This window comes from Dermochelys coriacea, chromosome 14 (genome assembly GCF_009764565.3).
Source record: "Dermochelys coriacea isolate rDerCor1 chromosome 14, rDerCor1.pri.v4, whole genome shotgun sequence".
NCBI lineage: Eukaryota > Metazoa > Chordata > Testudines > Dermochelyidae > Dermochelys > Dermochelys coriacea.
The window spans coordinates 29,555,851-29,578,485 of NC_050081.1; the positions used below are offsets into that span (position 1 = coordinate 29,555,851).

At 50.5% G+C, this 22,635-nt stretch overlaps 3 protein-coding genes across 6 annotated transcripts in view; 2 read left to right on the forward strand and 1 right to left on the reverse strand.

The window, feature by feature from the left end:
• The window catches only part of LOC119843023 (zinc finger protein 271-like), a 54,050-nt gene extending 31,766 nt beyond the window's left edge, over positions 1–22,284 (forward strand). The window contains exons 3-4 of the mRNA XM_043497473.1: positions 1,143–2,133; positions 18,998–22,284. Of these exons, the coding sequence (XP_043353408.1) occupies positions 1,143–2,133; positions 18,998–19,815 (1,809 nt within the window). The 3' untranslated portion in view covers positions 19,816–22,284. The remainder of the gene's footprint in view (positions 1–1,142; positions 2,134–18,997) is intronic.
• Positions 1–22,635, reverse strand: part of LOC119842762 (zinc finger protein 239-like) — a 605,953-nt gene that overhangs the window by 426,362 nt on the left and 156,956 nt on the right. The window lies entirely within an intron of this gene.
• Positions 1–22,635, forward strand: part of LOC119842466 (zinc finger protein 271-like) — a 638,009-nt gene that overhangs the window by 2,531 nt on the left and 612,843 nt on the right. The gene's annotated exons all lie outside the window — the stretch shown is intronic.

The following is a 22,635-nucleotide window of genomic DNA, read 5'->3' on the forward strand; positions in this document are numbered from 1 at the left end:
CAGGGGCTGCAGGGGCGCATTGGGCCCTTGTGGGAGCAGCGTGGGGCCGGGGTAGGCAGAGAGCCTGCCTTAGTGGCAGCCATGCTGCACCGCCAACCGGGAGTGACCAGTGCTGCCCAGTGGGAGGCTGCACCCCAAGCCCCAGCACTGACCCACCTCCCAGAGCCAGCACCCCATACCCCCTCCTGCACCCCAACACTCTGCCCCAGCCCAGAGCCCCCTCCTGCACCCCAACCCCCTACCCCAGGCTCAGTCCAGAGCCTACACCCCGTCCCGAACCCCTACCCCAGCCCAGTGAAAATGAGAGAGGCTGGGGAAAAGGGAGCAACGGAGAGAGCGGGGCTTTGGGGAAGGGGCAGGTTAGATCCTGGGTTGCCCTTAGATTCAAAAAGTGATCTTGGGCATAAAAAGGTTGGAGACCCCTGATCTAGTGTGACCTCCTGCACCATGCCGGCCAGGGACCCTCCCCGGTAATCAAGCTCAGTGACTCATGGTTGAACCACAGCAGGAATTTTTGAAAGCGACACTCAGTCTTGATTTAAGTTTCCAGCATGGACGACTCCCTGTGTGACCCTGCGCATCCGTGTCTCTGTTCCCATCTGTACAGTGGGGGCAGTGGCAGGGGCCTGCCTCACGGGGTTATGTGAGGGGAAATACATTAAAGAGTATGAGGTGCTGAGATACTGCAGTGATGAGGGCCATATAAATACCTAGCTAAACAGCCGGAGGCAACACAAACCAGTGGCGTGGGGTCTGATCCCTTTGCCTCTGTTTTCCCCCCCTCCCATCCTCTTTTGTCTTGTCTATTTAGATGAAGCTTTTGGGGACAGGGACTCTCTCTCGCTGTGTCTGTGGAGTGCATGGCACGATGGGGCCCTGATCTCAGCGAAAATCTCTAGGCACTGCTGGGATATGAATTATTTTTATTAATCAGGGGTTTATTACACAGGGCCTCAGGACCAACCAAGAGTGGGGCCCATCATGTGTGGTGCTGTACGAACATAAAGTAGTAGACAGTCCCTGCCCTGAAGTAATGGCTCATGCCTGGGCTCTCTCTCTCTGTTCCAGCAGATGACAGCGCTGTGAGGGAGCACAAGGAGGTGAATATTTCTCTGCAGGCCCCAGGGGTTGAGTGCAAGTAGCCACCTGAAATGTCACCCAAAAAGTCCAAGGGGAATGTGGCCAAGACCCTGGAGAAGAAGAAGCCCAAGAACAAGCGTAAGTTGGAGAAGCCAAAGCGCAGCCCCCCAGAGGAAGAGACCCTGGTCTACCAGCCACTGCCCAAGGGTGACAGGCCCAACCTGTGCTCCGAGTGCGGGAAGAGCTTCCTGCACAGCTCGGATCTGGTGAACCACCAGCGCATCCACACGGGTGACAAGCCTTTCATCTGCACTGACTGCGGCAAGAGCTTTCGGCAGAGCTCCACACTCATCACCCACCAGCGCATCCACACCGGTGAGACCCCCTACGAGTGCAGCTACTGCGGGAAGAGCTTCCGCGTCAGCTCCAACTTCGTGCGGCACCAGCGCATCCACACAGGCGAGAAGCCCTACAAGTGCCCCATCTGCGGGAAGAGCTTCACAGACAAGTCAACTCTGACCCAGCACCAGCGAACCCACACCGGCGAGAAGCCGTACAAATGCGCTGACTGTGGGAAGAGCTTCAGCCGCAGCTCACACCGCAAGCGGCACCTGCGGAACCCGCCCGCCAAAGGTCGGGGCAAGTGCTCCCACCGGAGCGGGGAAGCCGCTGTGGCCAAGGCCAAGGAGATCAAGGTCAAGAAGCGGACTCAGACCATCGAGATTCCCAACACGTGCGCTGAGTGCTGGCAGAGCTTCAGCCAGAACTCGGACCTGGTCAAACACATGCGGATCCACACAGGAGAGAAACCCTTCAAATGCACCCACTGTGGGAAGCGCTTCAGCGTCAGCTCCAACCTGACCCGGCACCAGCGCATCCATACCGGGGAGAAACCCTACAAATGCCCCGACTGTGGGAAGAGCTTCACTGACAAATCCACTCTGACCCAGCACCAGCGCATCCATACGGGCGAGAAGCCCTACATCTGCATCTACTGCGGGAAGAGCTTCAGCCGCAGCTCCCACCACAAGAGACACGAGAGAACCCACTCCGGCGAGAACCCTGACACCTTTCTGCCCTTGTGGCACTACCCCAATCAGAACTTCTAGAGTTGCCGACCCCTCTGGCAGGGCCCCAGAGACAGGGGTGGGTGGGGAGGGCTGTATGATTTATTGGGTTATGGGGACAGAGGAGGGAGCAGACTGGCTTGCTTGTCGGGGGACAGCTGGCTCGTAGGAAAACTGATTGTTCAGGATCCTGGGGACATGGAAATTTGGTGGCTTAAGAAAGAGGTGTGTGTGTGTGCATCTGTGATTGTGTATTTTGTGTATGTGCGTCATGTGTGCTTTATAGAATCATAACAATGTAGGGTTGGAAGGGATCTCAAGAGGCCATCTAGTCTATCTCCCTGTGCCGAGGCCTAGACCATCCCTGACAGGTATTTGTCTGACCTCTTCTTTAAAACTTCCAGTGATGGGAACTCCACAGTCTCTTAGTAACCTGTTCAAGTGCTGAACTAGCCTTATAGTTACAAAGTTTTTCCTAATATCGGACCTAAATCTCCATTGCTGCAGTCTATTCTTATCCCACCTGCAGAGGGCATGGAGAACAATGGATGGCCTTCCTCTTTAAAACAGTCATTAACATATTTGAAGACTGTTATCAGGTTCCCACTTGGTCTTCTGATCTCTGGGTTAAACATGCCCAGTTCTTGCAACCTGTCTTCACACGCCAAGTTTTCTAAGCCTCTTACCACTTTTGTTGCTCTCCTCTCCACTCTTTCCAATTTGATCACCTCCTTTTCAAAGTGTGGTACCCAAAACTGGACACAGTATTCCAGCTGAGGCCTCACCAGTGCCGAACAGAGCAGGACAAACACCTCCTCTATCTTTGGTATGATGCTCCTGTTAATACATCCCAGAGTGAAATTTCCCTTTTTTTTTCAGCTGCATCACGTTGACTCTTATTCAATTTGTGATACAGCCTCAGCTCCAGATCTTTTCTTGCTGTACGGTTGCCTAGACAGTTATTCCTCATTTTGTCTTTGTGGATTTAATTTTTTTCTTCCTAAGTGTAGTTCTTTGCACTTGTTTTTATTGAGTTTCATCTTATTGATTTTGGACCAATTCTCGAATTTGTCAAGGTCATTTGAAGTCTAATTCTGTCCTCCGTAGTGCTTGCAACCCCTCCCAGCTTGGTGTCATCCGTAGATTTTATAAGTCATCATGCAAGTCATTAACAGAAACATTGAATAGTACTGTACTGAGGACAGACCTGTGGGACCCCACTTGATACATATTCCTAGTCTGATATCAAATCATTGATAACAACTCTTTGAATACGGTCTTTTAACCAGTTGTGTACTCACTTTGTAGTAATTTCATCTAGACCCCATTTTCCTAGTCTTCTTATGAGAATGTCAGGTGTCAATGCATCAAAAGCTTTGCTAGTCAAGATTTATTATGTCTACTTCCTCCCCCCAGGCACTAGGCCAGTAACCTTATCAAAAAGGAAAATTAAGTTGGTTTGGCATGATTTGTTGTTGACAAATCCATGCTGGCTGTCACTTATCATCCTATTATCCTCTAGGTGCTTACAAATTGTTTAATAATTTGTTCCATATCTTTCTGGATATTGAAGTTAGGCTGATTAGTCTGTAATTTTCTTTCCCCGCTTTTTAAAGATAAATGCTGTGTTCACCCTTCTCCAGTCTTCTGGGACCGCACTTATTCTCCATGAGTTCTCAAAGATAATTCTAACAGTTCAGAGATTGCTTCAGCTTGTTCCTTAAATTACTTCAGCTATTTCCTTAAGTACCCTAGGGTGAATTTCACCAGACCCTGGCAACTTGAATACTTCATTGATCTTATCTAAATGTTCTTTAACCCATTTTCCCCTATTCTGGCTTGTGTTCCTTCCCCCTTGTAAATATTAACAATGTTAATCACCTGGTCACAGTCCACCATTTTAATGAAGACTGAAACAAAAATGGCATTAAACACTTCAGCCTTCTATGTGTCATCCATTATTGCTCTTTTTTCCCATTGAATACTGGACCTGCCCTTTCTACCTTCTTACTCTTCTAATGTATTTACAGAACTTCTTCTTATTGCCGTTTGTCTCTTGCTAGGTGTAACTCATTTTGTGTCTTAGCCTTTCTGATTTTGTCCCTACATGCTTACGCTATTCTTTTGTACTAATCTGTAGCAATTTGTCCTTGTTTCTACTTTTTGTACCATTCCTTTTTGATTTTCAGGTTATTAAATAATTCCTGATGCAACTATATTGGTATCTTACTATTCTACCTAGAGGTTGCTGTTGAGTCTTTAATATTGTCTCTTTTAGAAACTGCCTCTATAACTCCTTTTTCCCTTAGATTTCCTTCCAGTGGGACCTTACCTATCAATTCTGAGTTACTGAAATTTGCTTTTTTTTGAAGTGCATTGTCTGTGTTCCTAGAATCACAAAATATGTCCTGTTCACTTTCACACAAGTTGCCTTCCATCTTCAGATTCTAACAAGTTCCTCCCTGAACATAAAAACATAAGAATGGCCATATCAGGTCAGGCCAATGGTCCATCTAGCCTAGTATTTTGTCTTCTGACAGTGGCCTGTGCCAGATGCTTCCCAGAGGGAATGAACAGAACAGGGCAGTTTTCGAGGGATCCACCCCCATCATCCAGCCACAGCATCTAATAGTTAGTTTTAGGGACACCCAGAGCATGGGGTTTCCGTCCCTGCTCATCTTGGCTAATAGCCACTGATGGACCTATCTTTCATGAACTTATCTAGTTCTTTATTGAACCCAGTTATAGTTCTGGCCTTCACAACATTGTCTGGAGTTCTTCACACAACGCACACTGAGCATGTAGAAGTACTTCCTTATGTTGTTTTAAACCTGTTGCCTATTAATTTCATTGGGTGACCCCTGGTTCTTTTGTTATGTGAAGAAGTAAAAAAACACTTCCCTATTCATTTTCTCTATACCAGTTGTCATTTTATTTATATCTATCACATCTCCCCTCAGTCGTCTCTTTTCCAAGCTGCACTATCCCAGTCTTTTTAATCTCTCCTTGCATGGAAGCTGTTCCATTCCCCTAATCATTTTTGTTGTCCTTCTCTGTAGTTTTTTCATTAATCTTTTTTGAGATGGGGTGATCTGAACTGCACAGGGTATTGAAGGTGTGGGTATACCATGGATTTATATAGTGGAATTATGATATTTTCTTTCTTATCTATCCCTTTCCTGATGGTTCCTAACATTCTGTTAGCTTTTAAAGCTCCTTCCCATGGCCCGAGCTATGAACAGAGGCGTTGGTGTCTGTGAGACTCAGACCTTTTGTTTTAATGCCTGTATGATACGAGTTCCAGGGTCTCAGTCCTGTCTCTAGCAGCTCAGGTATTTACATCAAAAAAACACCACCAGCATCAAGATCAGAACTAGCTGGGCCCCTGGGGACAGTGTCATCTGGAAGGTGAAGTCTTTTATGGGGAAGAAACTGAACTTCAGTCTTCTCCCTGGAACCGATTCCTGCAGACCAGGAGAGAAGAGAGCGCGTGCGTGCATGTGTGAGAGAGAGAGAGAGCAGGAGAGAGAATGAGTGGTTGTGTGTGTGTGTGTGTGTGTGTTTACGTGTATGCATGTGTGAGAGTGGTTTGTATGTGTATATGCATGCGTCTGAGCAAGTGTGAGTGGTGTGCCTGCTTGTGAGTGTGCAGGTGAGAGAGAGAGAGAGCGCATGCCGGGGGTGGGGGGTGCGCGCACGCGTGCTCAGTTTGGACTGCACTGCCAGTGCTGTGCATGACACAGGACTGCTGAGCCTGGCTCCTCTCTCCAGCACTGATCCCCGTCTCTCTCTCATGCAGTTGGTTGGATCCAACATGGATCCGGCAGATCCCTGTGGGCTGATACATTTAGAAAAGGGGGGTTGTCACTCCTGCTTTCCTGTGTAAATAGCCCCTCCCCCCAGTTAATGTCACTGTCTCTCTGTGCTCCCCCCCCCCCAGCTCATCCGTGACACATGGGACCGAGCCGCACCCCCAGCGGACATGGACTGTCATTAACAAAGCCTTTGAACCAAACATCACCCCCAGCTCCAGTTTGTTTTGGTTTCGGAGCTGAGCTGATGAGAGGCAAGAGCCAGGGGCTAGCGATTCCCTGGTTCTGCAGCTGGAGGCAAAGTGCCCAGGGGTGGGTTACATTCCCTTCAGTCCATCCATTGTTACCCTGCTCCCCACATCACAACCAGCCCATTAATTGACATCTCTGCCCCAGAATGGAGAGCAGGGCGCTGCCATTGTTCTGCTCCCCTGGCTCAGACTACCTGGGCCTCAGTCTCCAGAGTTCGTTCCTCCCCTGGAGCTTGGGTCAGTTCAGGGGACTCACAGCTGCACCAGCAGAGTCCTGGAGCCCGGGGGGGTGTGGGAGGCTGCTTAGAGGTGGAGCAACTTCTCCCAGGGAGGCTGGGTACTTGGACCCTCCTGGCTAGGCTGCATGTCTCCTCCTTGCAGTGTCTCCAGAGCAGAGAGACAAAGACAAATCAAGGCTTCCCTGACATCATGCAGCCTTAGAGGCCTGAGCATGTCCTAGCCAGACTCTGGCCCTGACTTTTGGCTGGGCATTTGCAGCCCCTTTGGGAGTATTTGCTTTTCTTCATAAGAAACCTGCAGTGATGCAAGATGAGTGGTGTCAGCTGCCCGTTCAGACAGTACCTGTGATGGTCCCTCTCTGGGCTTGCCCAGCACATCTCTATTGGCCTAGGCTAGGAGCAGCTACAGCAGATCTCCTTGCGGCCTAAGCAGATCCACCGACACATGGCAGGGCCAGTCTGAAGAGGCAGAGCCACAGGGAGTCCATTTGCTGAGACTGTGTAGCGCCTAGAACCTCAGCATGCAGGAAGGGGCGTTATGCATCGGGAGCTCACTGGGCTGCAGAATTACCCTGGTGAGCAGCACTCCTGGAAGGATTGGCACTATTGGTTTCTGTCCCCCGAAAACGCCTGCAGCATTTCCAGGTGGATACAAGGTTCTCCTTTGTATCCTGTCCAAAGTGCTGGGCTTCGTGGCTGTGCAGCATTGAGCAGAACTGCTGGCCAGCAGTGTGGGAAGGAGGCTGATACTTCACAGAACTGGCTGAAAGCAGCGGTTCCACAAAGTTAGCTGTTTTCTCTGTGAGCAAATCTCTGCCACCGGGTGACAATTTCTAAGAAAATGTTTATTATTTGAAATGGTTAGAGTAGTTTTTATGAACATATTTGAAATTGGGATTGTTCGCAAAATGTAGAAGTTTTCCATCAGTTTTTCAGTAGTTGTGATTTCCTGCTTTGAGCTGTGCCATTTGTCTGTCTGGATCATCTACCTATGGCCCTTGTCACCATAGTGTATGAGTACCTCCACAGTGATTCAGTATAGAGGTATGGAATATCACGTAGTACAGATTCTGCTCCCTGATTGGCAGACTGACCTGACTTTTATAAACTGCTTCCATCCACAATTCATTTTCTTTCATTGTAAAACAAATTGTTCGTTCCTCGAACAAATCTCAGCTAAAGGCTTCTGGCCATGAACACTGGTTTGGGCAAAGCTCTATTTGGAGAACTGTTCACAAATAACAGGGCATGAACAAAACAATTTGAAAGCTGGTCTTCAGTTCGAGGAACTGTTCGCCTGGTTTTTACACTACGCAGTCTGCTTTAGTCTAATTAAAGATGCTATTCATTATTTTGGGTCAAAATAAAATACACAAGTGAAGTATAGTTGAATGTACAGGAAAGACATGTGTCTAATGAAACTTGGCCTGTATTGCAACAAAACTCCAGCTTGTGGGGCCTGCAAGAGCTACTGAGCTGAAGACATCAGAACAGGAATTGTCAGACTGGCTCTGACATACGGTCCCTCCAGCTCAATCTCTCATCTCCAACAGTGGCCAGAACTAGACACTTAACAGGAAGGTGCTGGAAACTGTGCAGTGGGCAGTTATGGAATAGCCTGCCCATTGGAGAGGTTTTCTCTGGGAGCCAGCAGAGTTCACATCACTGTCTGCAGAAGCATCTTCTCTGTGCAGGCTTCTTTGGCTCTCTCTCATGGCGAGTGATAATGAAACTGCTTATAAGGGAATCAAGCTGTGGAAAAATATGGTTTTGTTAGAAGTAGGTTCCTCTGACTGACAGGGAGTGTGCAGAACATACAATGCTGTGGTGTGGGATACATGTCGTTGCTGGGCTTTCCAAAGAGGCATTGTTTTAAGGTGACAGATACAAAAGGTGAAGGAATACAGCCGAGCAGAGACAGAACACATTCTGCATTTCAGTAGGCAGACAAATTGCTTTGGTAAAAGTTATATTAATTTTCTTTTTTCATCAGTTCAACCCATTTGTCCCATCTTCCCTTGGAGAGTTCACAGATAATCTCACACGGACAGTGAGACTCTCCGTGGCTCTTCTGATCATTCCTCTTTCCACAGACACCATTTTGTTCTGCACCCCTTGGCAGCAGTGACAAGAATCCTAAACAGGCTCCTGCATTTGTGTCATTTCAGGAACCCTGAACCTTTCCTTGACACTAGAGTGTTAGAGATTTGGGGAATGTGTTTCTGAAATAACTTGTACATCAATTCTCCAACATCGGACCAGAAGCTTTTTGACTTGAGGCGATCCCAGATGATACAGAGACACTCCCCTACATTCTGGTATCCCCTCCAGCGTTTGGATCAGAACTCTGTCTCTGTTTTGTTTTGTATTGTTTTGTGTGAAAATATCATTTCTCCAGAAGGAGAAGCATGCTCTATTCCTAATAGCACAGCATTATAACCTTCCAATTATCTAGGGAAATTTGCTAGGTCATTTCCTTTCCCCAACCTAATCTCCCATTATCATGTCCCTGTAACTATGTGGGAACTAGTTCACACAATGTCGCTATTTGATTTTGTTTTCTTTTAAACAGAGATCTGATTATCTTGTAATTTCCTTATATGGATTTTCTGCTGGGGAGAAATCTACTTTTATCAGTCTCCAGTTCTTATATTTTTGTAAATAGTATCTTAACTGTAACACAAAAGACCTGTCTTTTGACTTATATTGCTCTTAAAAACAGTCTTTTAAACAATTGTATGAATGCTATTTTTCATATCCCTCTGCCTTTAAAACTAGGCGGCCTTAGTACCTTGAGAGTAACTGTGCAAGGCTCACTGGGACAGGAAAGCTGCATTATTCATCTTTCTTTTAAAACTCTCTGTAAACAGCTTGTTCCTACATCCTACTGCCATGATTTTAAAGTCCAGTTCCTTGGGATAGCTCATATTGTCAGTACACGTGGGTCAGAGACAGTCTTTTTGTTCTGTGTCTGTAGAGCACCTAGCACAATGGGGTCCTGGGCCATTGCTGGGGCTCAATTATGAAGAGTAATAATGGGAACAGTCCAGGGCTAGAACCGCTGGGAATTCTGACCAGGAACAGTTGTTAGCAAAATGAAACAAAGTCCAAAGTCAACGAGCTCCTTCCCCAGTCTCCTCAGTACAGGAGGAGACTGTTGCCCATTTAGTGAAACTGGGAGGAAATTCAACTCCAGGAAGAAAGAGGGACATGTTTCTCTGGCATCCTGAGGCATCCAGGGGTTCGATTGTTAAATGGATTTGTGGGCAGAATGCACAACAAATTCAGTGTATCGTGTTGATGTCACCACCACATGTCAAACTAGCGACTCCTACACCCTGAGCTGTTCTTTCCTACCCTGGTCTCTATTTAGAAATATCATCGTGTATACGAGTGGGTATTGTTATTATGTGATCATGTTATTCTTTTATATTTGTCTTAATGCCCATCCTTCCGTTCCCTGCCTTCTTACTGTGACTATCTTCATGTCCTAGGTATGGCTCAAATAGGTCCTAATCGTGTGCTGTTAAAAAGCCAACGGGACCATTAAAAATCAAGCCCATAGATTGTAAACTCTTTGGGGCAGGAAGCATATATAGTTTTTAATCTCTAAAGCACCAGGCCATGTTATGGTGCCATATAAATGTTTATTATTAATGATAGTAGTTAATAATTGTGAAGTCTGGCTGCAGCCATTGTAGTTAGGATTGTAATCCTTTATTAAGTTTCCATTATAACCACTGCAACACAAGTAGCTTTTGACATTGTCAAAGCTTTGCATCTCCCTGGGTTTTTTTGTTTTGGGTTTTTGTTTTTTTGTTTTTTTAAAGTTTTAGCTGGATCCCTTCAACTACTTTGGAGTTATGCAAGGGTGAAAAAAAAAAAATACAGTTTTCCCCACTGTTTCAAAAACAATTGTTGTGGCTTTTTGTTAATGTGGGACAACTAAAAGGAGAGAGACAGAGAGAGAAACAACGAACATCTGAAACAGAGTTGACCAAGAAAAGGAAACTAGTTTTGTCAAAAATGACTAAATGTCTATGTTGTTTTCATTTTAAAGGACTTGAAATTGACTTCTTTTAGTGAATTTTTTTGCAATTTTTTTAATACTTTTTTTAGCAAAAATTTATTGAAATGTTTTGTTTACCGAAAACTGGGTTTTCATTAAAAAAAAAAAGCCTTATTATGATGTTTTCAGTAGTATTTTCAATAAAAAAAAGTTTAATTTTTTGCATAGAAAATGAAAAACGCTGATGAAAATTTTTCATGAAAAATTTCAAATGAGAAAAAAGCAATTTTTGTACAAAAAAAATCCATTTGAAAAAAAATGGTGCCCAGCTCCGATATGAAATGTGGCTAGTTTCCCACACTTTTCTTAATTTGCAGAACATTGCATTAAAACCAAGCATACAATGAACCTGGCCCCATCAATTCTCTGGAACTAGCTACAGTCCTATGCACCAGGTCAGTGCATTGGCATGAGTAGTTGGATGCATCATCATCATCATCATGTTCCTATTATGCCTCTGGCGTATAGGGCAGTGATGAAGCTCCTCCACTTCTGTCTCTTTCTGGCAAGTCTTTCAATGGCTCCCCAGCTGTACTCCACATTTTTCAGCTCTGCTTCCACAGCTCTTCGCCATGTTGTTTTCGGGCGGCCTCATTTTCACTTGCCTTCAGGTGTCCATCTTATTGCTACTCTGGTGATGGAATCAGTTTCCATCCGAAGCATGTGACCGATCCATCTCCAGTGCCTCCTGGCAATGATAGTACTCAGATCCTCTTGGCTGCACTGTGTCAATAGATCTTGGTTTGAGATTGTTCTGAGCCAAAAGATATGGAGGATTTTTCTGAGGCAGATTGTACAACTGTGTAAACAGAGCCATCTTGGTCGCCACCAGGGATTGAACCGTGAACCTCCAGAGCTAAAAATGTGGCCATACACAGTGTGAGCTATGGGCCTTACACCACCCTGTCGTAGACCTGTTGCCTGTGGGCTCGGGCACAGCAGAAGATGTATAACAGAATGAATGCAGGTTACACTGCTCAGTTGAGTTCATGGGGACATGCAAAGGGCTTCCTTTTAAATGGCTCCTGATGCTGCTGAATGCTGTGTGGTCAATGGATAGGCAGAGGCCCTGAGGTGGTTAGCTGCTTCCTACTGCTCACAGGCTGTAATAAAACCTTATAAGCTGTTTAGCTGAGCCTCAAAGCTCCGCTCTGAAGCATCATCCCTGATTTTCAGCCAGGGAAGCAGAGCGCTACAGTCACTTGAGTGCAAGATGCCAGGTTAGAACTCAGGCTTCACCTCAGTGCTTGCTGAATGGACAAGCCTGCAGAACCAGCCAGTTCACCTCTCTACCTGGTGCCACAGCATCTCCATCTGTAACACAGAGGTAATGCTGGTGCCAGACCAACCTGATTTCTTTCTTTGAGAAGATAACTGATTTTTTAGACAAATAAAATGCAGTAGATCTAATCTACCTGGATGTCAGTAAGGCATTTGATACAGTTTCACATAGGAAATTACTAGTTAAATTGGAGAAGATGGGGATTAATATGAGAACTGAAAGGTGGATAAGAAATTAGTTAAAGGGGAGTGTAACCGGAGACTCACCAGCGGCACCTCCTGCTGGTCGTCTCTGGGAATTAGCATTCCAGCCTCCAGAGCGCCCTCTTCAGGCCGGTGTCTTGCCTTGTTGCTGGCTCCCATGTCCCTCCCAGGACCCCGGTGCCCCTTACACTGGGTGCTGCCCCCTGGCAATACCCCACAGTTCTGGGTCTCCCGCTCCCAGGGGAACCCCCCACCCACTATCCCTACCTTGCCTCAGTCAAAGGCTCCTACCAGTCACCAGCTAGCCCCCATGCCCTGAGGCAGACTGCAGTATGAGCCACTCATCACAGGTAAGGTTGGGTTTGGACCTGCTGCCTCTGTCTAACCTTGGGCTGTCCTCTGCAACCCTTGTACCTGTTGGGCCTAATGCTAGGCCGCAGCCTGGGGCTTTCCTGGCTGGAGCTCCCCAGCCCTGCTCCAATCTAGATACTCTGCTTAGGCCCCTGTAGCCAGGTCTCTCCCTCTCAGAAGCTAGAGAGAGAGTCTCTTCTGCTCCTGGCTTCCCTGGCTTTTATAAGGCCCACTGGGTCTGTTTGGGGCATGGCCCCGAGGTGCGGCTGCTCTGCCAATCAGCCCAGCTCTTCCCCTGCCCCAGCCCTCTCCTAGGGCTATCTTAAACCCTTCTGGGCCCGAGCAGGTGTCCACCCCGCTACACCCCCGTCAAACCCCCATGCCTGGGGGAAGGGGGGCCTCTCAGCCAGATCGCCCCTCCAGGCTCGCACACCTTCTCTCTGAGGCCTCCCTGGCCCAGGCTATCTCCCGGACCTGGGTCTCCACCCTCTGGAGGGCCCATTCCGCAGCCTCATGTCGCGCCTTTAGTCCGGGTCCCCCAGAGCCTCTTCTCTATCTGTCTGGGTCTCCGCTATTCCCTGTCTTAACCCAACCTGGGTCCCAGCCTCCTGCTGGGCCCAGTCTGTTTGGGTTTCCCTGTCACAGACCTCCCCGGCGATGGTCTGGGTCCCGCCTGGTCGCAGAATCTCCGCCATCCCGGTTGCGGTCTTCGCCACCTCCCCTGGGTGGCCCACTGGCTGGTCAGCCACTCTGTCGGCCGCCTCCAGCTGTGTTTGCCCTCCCCCTAGGGGGCAGTCTTTACATAGGTGGCCCGGCTCCCAGCAACACCAACAGGCTCCCCGCCTCTGTGTTGCCCGGGCCTCCTGCTTCTTCCTGTTGTCCCTCGCTGGGCCAGCCCTTCCTGAGTTGCCCTGGGTCGTGTTCCTTCGGCCAGGGCACTCTCACCAAAGGTGCCCCCACTGCCCACAGTCTCAACATGCCCGGAGCTGCCTGGGTTCCTTTATCCAGCGGATGGCTTGAGGGAACTGCTGCTGTCCTGTCCCAGGTTGAGGCATCCTGCCCCCAGCCCCGTAGGGACAGTCCTGTCCTATGTGCCCGTGCCTGGCACAGGCGTAACAAGTCCTTGTTTCTGCGCCGGGCCTTCTAGCCCTAGCGCTCGGCTCCTCCCTCTGGCCTTGGCGGTTCCTCCTGACCATGCGCCGGAGGAGCTTCCGCAAGGCCCACTGTTCACCCACAAGCCAGGCCATCTGTCCTTGGAGGGCCCACTGCACCTCCCATAATCCATCCTGAGTCTCCCGGTCCCCCTTCAGGCCGTCAGCCCCCTTCCACTGGGCTGCTGACACCGGGCCCCACCCAGGGACAACACCTGGGGACTCCCCTTAGAAGACCCCGGTGTACCTGGGATCCACTGTCCCTGCTTCTCCACCTTCAAGTTCTCCTTTCTGATTCACAAAAAGAAAAGTACTTGTGGCACCTTAGAGACTAACAAATTTATCTGAGCATAAGCTTTCATGAGCTACAACTCACTTCATCGGATGCATTCCGATTCGCGCAATCGTCCCATAGTCCGTGCCCTTGCCCCTTATATCGGGGTGGACCACTTATGCCAGCATTCTCCACCACTTTGTAACCGGGCATAAACTCACCAGTGGCGCCTCCTGCTGGTCGTCTCACAAGCTCATGGTCTGATTGCTATATTTGGGGTCATGAAGGAATTTTCCCGAGTCACATTGGCAAAGACCCTGGGGTTTTTTTGCCTTCTTCTGAAGCATGGGGCATGGGTGACATGCAAGTTTAAACTAGTGTAAATGGTGAATTCTCTGTAACACAAGTCACTTTACACAGGGGAGCAGGCCAGTTTATCCCATGGGGCTTCTCACAAGAGTCAAGATATGTATGTGCTTAAAGAGTTGCACCCTCTTTGGAGCCCTAGGGCTTGTCTAAAATATTGGAACATCAGCTGAGCAGCTTCTGGTGGTAGATGTTAACCAGCCAACAACCAGGCTGTCAGGTGCAGGAATGCTGGATCTGGCCCAATTCCATAAAACTATGTTGGTTGGAGGGATCTTGGGTGGATTGGGCTAAAGGGGACCCACCACCCCCCAACCCCCAGATCTGAGTCCCCCCCATCCCACCCCGCCCACCACCACCACTGCCCATGTGCATAGCCGAGATCTACAAGAGAAGCAGGGAGAGTCCCTGGAACCTGGCCACAGCAGTGATGTGAGTCCATGAGGCCCTGGCATGGTGCTGCAGGCAGAGTCCATCCCCAGTGCAGCCAACGCCCAGCGAGTCAGCTCTGGTCCACCCTGCTAGTGCCTGCCAGGGAGGGAGGGCAAGGACTGAGCAGTGTGAGGGAAGAGAGGAGAAAGGGGGCTGTGGTGGAGGGAGACAGACTCAGGCAGAGCCAGCTGCAGCCAACGGATCTCTGCGGTCCCAGCCCCTCTCCTATCACCCTCCAACCCCCTCCATAGACCACAAATAACCCCCTCCCACAGCCCTTAACCCCCCTGTCATAGACCCCCAAGTAACCCCCTCCCCTAGCCACCAACCCTCCACCATAGACCCCCAAATAACCACTTCACACAGCCTCTAATCCCCCACCACACATGCCAAATAACCCCCTCCAATAGCCTCTAACCCTTGCCATAGACCCCCAAATAACCCCCTCCCACAGCCTCTAGCCCCCGCCATAAACCCCAAATAACTCCTGCCATAGACTCCAAATAACCCCCTCCTACAGCCCCTAACCCCCCACCATAGATCCCAAATAACCCCCTCCCCTAGCTATTAGCCCCCTGCAACAGACCCCCAAATAACCTCCGACCCTCCTGCCATAGACCTCTTCTCCTTCAGTGTCATCTTAGGACACCCTTGGTATGTTGACATCTCATGAACAGCTGCCACCCTAAGGAAGCCCAGCTCAGTGTGTGTAGAAACAATCAAAGCCCCTTGGTGGAAACAGGTAGTATCGGTCAGCCCCCTTTGACGTGGCGGGGACAGAGGACAGAGTCTGCTCTAAACCATTGTCAGGGTCCAGGACTCCTTCACTAACAGGCATTGCAAATCTGCCAGGCACAGAGCAGTGGAGAATAGCAAATCATTTGTGAACCACTTCAAGGAGGTGTCGAGATAGGTCTGCCCAGGAGACCCAGGAAGATTTTGGCGTCACCTGGAGGAGAAAGTGTCATTGCCAGATTCACAGCCCCATCGGGGAAGAGGGAGAAAGAGCATCAGGGATCAGCTGCTCTGCAGGATTTCCCAGATGGCCCTGGCCCTGCAGTTCTGGTGGCTATGCTTGGGTGACCAGGGGAGGGGCTCTCAGCACGGGTGGTGGTGGCCTGCATGGGTGAGATTGCTTTTCCATGGGCCCAGAAAGGCCAGCTGTAAGGGTGAGGAACCAATAGCCTCTGCGTAGGGAACTATGGAGTGTGCTCCTTAAATGACTCAAGTCTCTTATGGTTTGGTGGATGGTTCCCCATTAGGATTTGATGCTGGAGAGGATGTGTAAGAATAAACCTCCTCAAATGTTGGCGCTACCTCCTCTGGTGCCCTAGGTGCCCTCAGGAAGGGGTTACTAGCTGTGTAGCAGGGCAGGGGGAGCCAGATGGTACCAGGTAGGAAGATTTAGTATGTGGTAAGGAGGTCTCTGGAGCTGGGAAATAATGGGTGAGCATCCCTGAAGGATTCAGTGATATCAGTTCCCGAGTCACAGGGTGCTACATTGCATAGCAATGGGTCTCAATGGGGTCAGTGCTGTAACGACTGGTGCCACTAGCATCTGCCCCAACAACATAGGCACCAAGTGTGTCAGTGCCGAGATGTTGGTGCCAGACAAGGGCTGGTCGGTGGCCAGGTGCATACCAAGGGAACCCAGTGCACAATGAATACCGAGGTGTTGGTACTGGACAAGACTGCTCAGTGGCTGGGTCAGTACTGAGGGCACCGGTGCATAGTCAGTGCTGAGGTGTCAGCAGAGCACTGAGGATCCAGAGATGAGTCAGAGACATTTGTCTCGTAGGCACTGTAGGAGGTGACCTTGAAGCAATGTGCTTGCCTAGCCGGGTCAGTAGCAGTTGAGGCCTGGATCAAGGAGGCCTGTGCAGCCTTCTCAGCTATCAACAACAGGGGCCATTCAGTAGAGAAGAGGCTCGGACTCTTGGGGAGGCATCCTAGCTCAATGGGGCGCTGGCTGAGTGGGGTTTCTCAGAGGGGTGGCCCCCTGACATCCTTGACGTTTGGGTCTGAAGCCTGCTCTGTGGAGTGTGCCGATATGAATGACATCAGATGGGCACCTCACACCTTCTGGGTCCACATAGAAAAGGAGCAGCGGGTGGAGAAGTGGTCTGGATATTCCCTTCCCCTGGATAAAAACATCATTTGGAGTGCCCATCGTGAAGTGGCATCGGGCGGTGGGCAAGATTTACAGCCTGGGAACTTAGCCGGAAGATTTCAGCGCTGAGAAGCCCCCAGTATGCACAAAAAAACCTTAAAATATCATGCGGGGAGAGGAAGGGCAACCATTTGTGTTCTCTTGCCAATGGCATAAAAAAAAACTAATTAAACCAGCAAAGTCCCTAATTAAGCTAACTATAAACGATCTGAAGGACAAAGTGTGGTGGGGAAACAGATGGATCCTGCTCAAGTTCTGTCCCATTGCTGAGAGGGTCAGAAAGAACTGAGGGGCAGGTGGGCCCGCTCTGCCCTGGACCGGGGCTCCTGGGAACAGCACAGCCCCTGCAGACATCGCTGGCCAAAAGAAACTGCTCTCACCTGCATGAGAACCGAGTGCGGGATCCACAAGAACAAAAGCCTAGAGAACGACAGGCGGTGCCAGGATATGGTTGCCTTTATCTTGGTATGATCACTGACGTCTGCACCAGGCCCACATTGGAAGTGCTATTGCAGGAGAAAAGCCCACCCTCCGCTGACAGTTCAAATACCAGGACACACCCTCAGCCTTACATTTGTGAGTGTGAGCCCCCAAAAGGGTGTGTTTTCCTTCCTTAGTTAGGGGCAGGGTGGAAGCTCCTGCACCACTGGCACTAGGCCTTTCCTGAGCATCTGTGCAGCTCAACTCACACCTGGGGCAGCCAGGAAGAGTCTTTCCCATGCTAACAGAGCCAGGCTGGCTCCACCAGGAGCCGCTGGGTAGAGCCCAGGGCTGGGCTATACAGGCAGCCAGATGACCGGGATGGACCCTCCTGCCCCAGCACTGTGCACCCCTGTTTGGGTGGCTGCAGAACCGAGTCCCCGCGCCGACACGCCTCCCCCTGTACAGGCTGGGGGTGTGCGTGGGTTTCTGGTCCACAGCCCATGTAAAGCGAGACAGACGGATCCCGCTCTGACCCCGGACTTGCGGCGTTGCGGGCGGGGCGGATTTTCTCAGCGCTGGCCGCCAGGTGGCTCTGCCGCTTGCTCAGGCGGGCCGGGCGCTCGCTCCGCTCTCTTGGTCCCTCTGCTCAGCGCGCTGGGGCGGAGCTTCCCGGGTCAGTCGCTGCGCGGTCTCCATTGCAGTGACCCGAAACCCTGCCCTGAGCCGCTGCTGCTCCGCGGCCGAGAGAGCCCTTCCCTAGCGCCCCTCGGGGCCCAGCCGGGCGGACTTGCTCCGGGGGCCGACACCAGCCCCTGAGCCGGAGCCTGCAGGTGGGGGGGGGGGACCCGGGGGAAGGGCTGGGGCCGGGCAGGAAAGTGACTCTGCCCCAACGGCCCCTCCTCGCCCCAGCTCTGCCCCCGGGGGGGGCTGCGAGTCCCGGAGCTGCTGCTGCCCTCCCTGACCCCCCCCCCAGGCTCTGCCCCCCTGAGCGCCTGCAGGAGCCGAGCCAGCGCCGGGAGAGCGACCGCCCCGCCCCGGGCCGGGCCAGGGACCGAGTCTCCCAGCCCGAGGGGAGGGGAGGGGGCAGGAGGGAGACGGGGCAGAGACTGGCAGGGGCAGCCGGAGCAATCAGTGGGGAGGGAGGTTCCCGGCTCCCAGCCCTGCCCAGCCCCGTTCCCTGCAGCGCCCCGGTCGGATTGACTTTCCCGGGACAAGGGGAGGGGCAGGGAGAGGAAAAGCCAGTTCCTGCCTCTGCCTGGTCCTCGCACTGCTGGGGGGATGCGCTGCCCTGGGGACAGTGGCAGAGGGACCCCCCCCACCCCAAAGCAGCTCCTTTGATTCTTTTCCAGTGTTTGTTTCAGGGACTGAGACTGTGGAGCTAGGTTAAAAACGTATCAGTGGTTTGAGTCTGGGTGAGAGGGGCCAGATCTGCATTGGAATGAATTCTAACATGAATTATCAACAGATACTTGCATTGTGGTGCAGCTTTTACCCTGCCCTCTCTGAGGTCCTTTCCTTTCTCTCTCTCCCCTCCCATCCCCCGACCGCACAAGGAATGACTTTGTCTCTGTCTCAGCAGGTGAGTGCAAGCGGGAAACATCTTCATTCGCATGTGCTGGTAAAAAGCAACTCATGACAAGATGCCTCCGAAGCGATCCAAAGGAAATGTTTCACAGGGACTGAACCAGAAAAAGTCCCTCAAGAATCAGAGGAAGTCGGACAAGCTACAGAAGAGCTCTCTTGTGCAGAGAGAGGGTAAATCAGCCATCCGCGGAAGAGCTGTGAGGAAGAGCAAAGACACCATCGTCTGCCAGAGAGCATATGCAGGGGAGAGGCCCAACATGTGCATTGAGTGTGGGAAAAGCTTCACCCAGAGCTCAGACCTTATGAACCATCAGAGAACCCACACAGGGGAGAAACCCTATAAATGCATCGACTGCGGGAAGAGCTTCAGCGTCAGCTCAAACCTGAGTCGACACCAGAGAACCCACACAGGGGTGAAGCCCTATCCCTGCACTGATTGCGGGAAAAGCTTCACAGACAAGTCCACGCTGACCCAGCACCAACGCGTCCACACGGGTGAGAAGCCTTTTAAATGCATCGACTGTGGGAAGAGCTTCAGCCGCAGCTCCCACCACAAGAGGCATCTAAGGAGCCCTCCAGGGAAGAGGCAGGACAAATGCATACACTGGGAAAGTGCCACTATTGGGAAGGTGAAAGAAACTAAAGTGTCTAAGAAGAAAACCCCGACCATCGAGATCCCCAACACGTGCGCCGAGTGCTGGCAAAGCTTCAGCCAGAACTCGGACCTGGTCAAACATATGAGGATCCACACAGGAGAGAAACCCTACGAGTGTCCTGACTGCGGAAAAAGATTCAATGTCAGCTCAAACCTTATCAGACACCAGAGGATTCACACAGGAGAGAAACCCTACACGTGCTCTGACTGCGGGAAAAGCTTCACTGACAAATCCACTCTGACCCAGCACCACCGGATCCACACAGGAGAGAAACCCTACATATGCACTTACTGCGGGAAAAGCTTCGGCCGCAGCTCCCACCACAAGAGACATGAGCGAACCCACACTGGGGAGAATCCTGTGTCCTTTCTGCCCTTGTGGCCCTACCCCACCCAGACATACTGAAATGATCCCATAGGTTCTGGGCAGTGGGAGCTGAGGGCCCAGGAACCAAGTGGGAGATTTTCCCAAGCCCCAGCGTGATTCAGTAGCACAATCCCCATCAGCTTCCAGTAAGAGATAGGGTCCCCTGTGCTTGCGTCACTTCTGGGCATGAGACCTAGGTACCTAAATCAATTAGGTGTTGCAATGCTGCGTAGAGTTACGTCTTGATAACTGTAAGAATTTGGGCCTGAAATCCCACCCAGAACGAAGGGAGATCCATCAGTGATTTTCATTAGAGAATTAAGGAGTAAGCTACCCAAATTCCATTAGTAGTATTTGTATCGTGGTAGCGCCTAGCAGCCCCAGTCATGGACAAGGAACCGCAGTGCTAGGTGCAGTACAAACACAGAACAGAGAGATGGTCCCTGCCCCACAGAATCAACAGGATCTGGGTGCCTAACTCACTTAGACACCATGAACATTCAGAATTTCATAGAGTTTAGGGCTGGAGAAGACCATTAGATCGTCTGTCCTGACCTCCTGTACACCACAGGCCATGAATCTCACTCAAATACCACTATATCAAGCCTAATTACTTTAGTTAAACTAAAACCTTTCAGCGCTTAAGAGACTGAATTGTTGTGAGCCAGAGTAGAGAACAGGAGAGACCAAGGCGCCCCTACCATGGCTGGGAATTGATTAGGTGAGAGATGCTGGTATGATCCCAGCATCTCTGCACCAGGGGAAAATTCTTACCCAACCCCAAATCTGGTGATCAGTCTGACCCTGGGCAAGTGGGCAAAACCTACCAGCCAGGCATATAGAAAGAGGATTCTCTGAACCACTTCAGAGCACTGGCTTACCTCACCTGGGTCTTGTTGCCAATCTCTGATGCTTCAGGGAAAGGTGAAAAAGGAACCCAGATACATCTGGCCAATGGTGCATTGGAAAAAAATTCCTGTCCCCTGCAGGGGAGCATCTGAAGAATGAGATTTGGTTATTGTCATTACATGGTACAGCCAGTGTGCAGGGCGGGGGTGAGATAAAGAGCCTGTTCTTTGGGGCACCTCTTTCAGCAGGGAGCTACTTCTTAGAAGAATTTATTTGGTTTTACATGATCATTGGCCAGTATGGATGAGTTGAGAGGACAGTGGAGGCCTGTTCCCAGCCGGGCTGGTGTGTACAATGTGATTGGATACCCCAGAACTGGCACTCGCTGGTCCTTTTGCACAGTGTCAGCAGGGAAGGTAAGCACTCAGGAAGTCCAGAGGATCTGAACTTCCCTGAGACCCCAGGAAGCCCTGTAGACTTCAGCTGGAGCTATGAAATCAGGGCTCAGTCTGGGTTTAGCCTGCACTTCCGCTACCTGTGGTGAGGATATGAAGGGGCCGTTGAGCCTGGCTCCTCTCCCCACCACTGATCCCCATCTCTTGCGCTGTTGGTCAGATCGGACAGTGATCCAGCGGATCCCCCTGTGTTGATGCATTCAGAAAGGGGGGTTTCCTCTCTCTCCTTTTCTGTGTAAATAGCCTTTCCCCCCAGTTAACTTTGCTGGTTCTCTGCGCTGGCACCTTCAACCAGTCTGTGACACATCACTCTGAGCTCCAGTTTGTCTTGTCGTTGGAGCTGAGCTGATAAGATGCTGGAGCCAGGGGAGTGGGGATTCCCCCGTTTTCCAGCTGGGAGCAAACTGCCTTGAGGCAGGTTATATTCCCCTCAGTCCACCCCACCCACCAGCCTTCGTTACCCTGCTCCCCATATCATACCCAACCCATTAATTGACATCTCTGCCCCAGAATGGGGAGCTGGGTGCTGCCGTGGTTCTGCTCCCCTGGCTCCAACTCCCTGGGCCTCAGTCTCCAGAGTTTGTTCGTCTCCTTCCCTTGGAATTTGGATCAGTTGAGGGGACTCACAGCTGCACCAGCAGAGTCCCGGAGCCCAGGGTGTGTGTGGGAGGTTGCTCAGAGCTGGAGCGGCTGCTCCCAGGGAGGCTGGGTGCATGGGCACTCCCAGTTGTGGCAGAGCCCCTCTCTTTTGCATGTGTAGTTGCAAAACATGTTAAATTCATTATGCTTTATAGAGAACAATTCTATTTAAAAAGCCTCAGGCGCCTTGGAAAATCCCAGCTTGAGATTCTGGACCATTATGAGAACAATGAACAGTAATTGCCCAAGGACAAGGTGCTATGTAAAATATCCTGTTGGTATTATTTCAGCACTAGCTTGTAGGGAGAGCCGGATGATAGCAGAGAGCAACCAGGGCACAGGGATAGCGTTACATGTTCAGAACCCTGACTTCTCTGCTCACCTGCTCAGCCTGAACGCTGCCTTCATCTGGGTATTTTTTATTTTGCATAGATGTCACTGTTGCTATTCTAGTGACTGCTGATGCTCTGATTTTTCCTGCTCTGCTGGTGGTCGGTTTGTATCTGTTGCAGGTGCTAACATTTGCCTTTTTAAAGTATCACCATTAAATGGGAAACTGACTGTCTTTTATCTGCTGTTTCCTGCCCCCCTTACACCCCCACCCCCCACAGTTGGTTTTTAAAACCAAACCCCAGGCTCTGGAATGTTAATTTCCTTAGAAAATACAGAGGGAGCAGTTGGACCTTTCCATGTCTAGTGGTCCACCAGCTGAAGCTTCAGTCACACTTTACCTTCACATGGGAATTTTGTATTGGCTTTTCCTTGTGTTGAGGCTGCAGGTTGAGAGGGGGACAGCTGACATGGGTTTCAGCTTGTCCAAAAGAAGGATCATTGATTCATAGAACTTGCGGCCAGAAGGGACCATTAGTTCGTTTACTCTGACCTGTCTAAACAGGCCATTAAATATCACCCATTA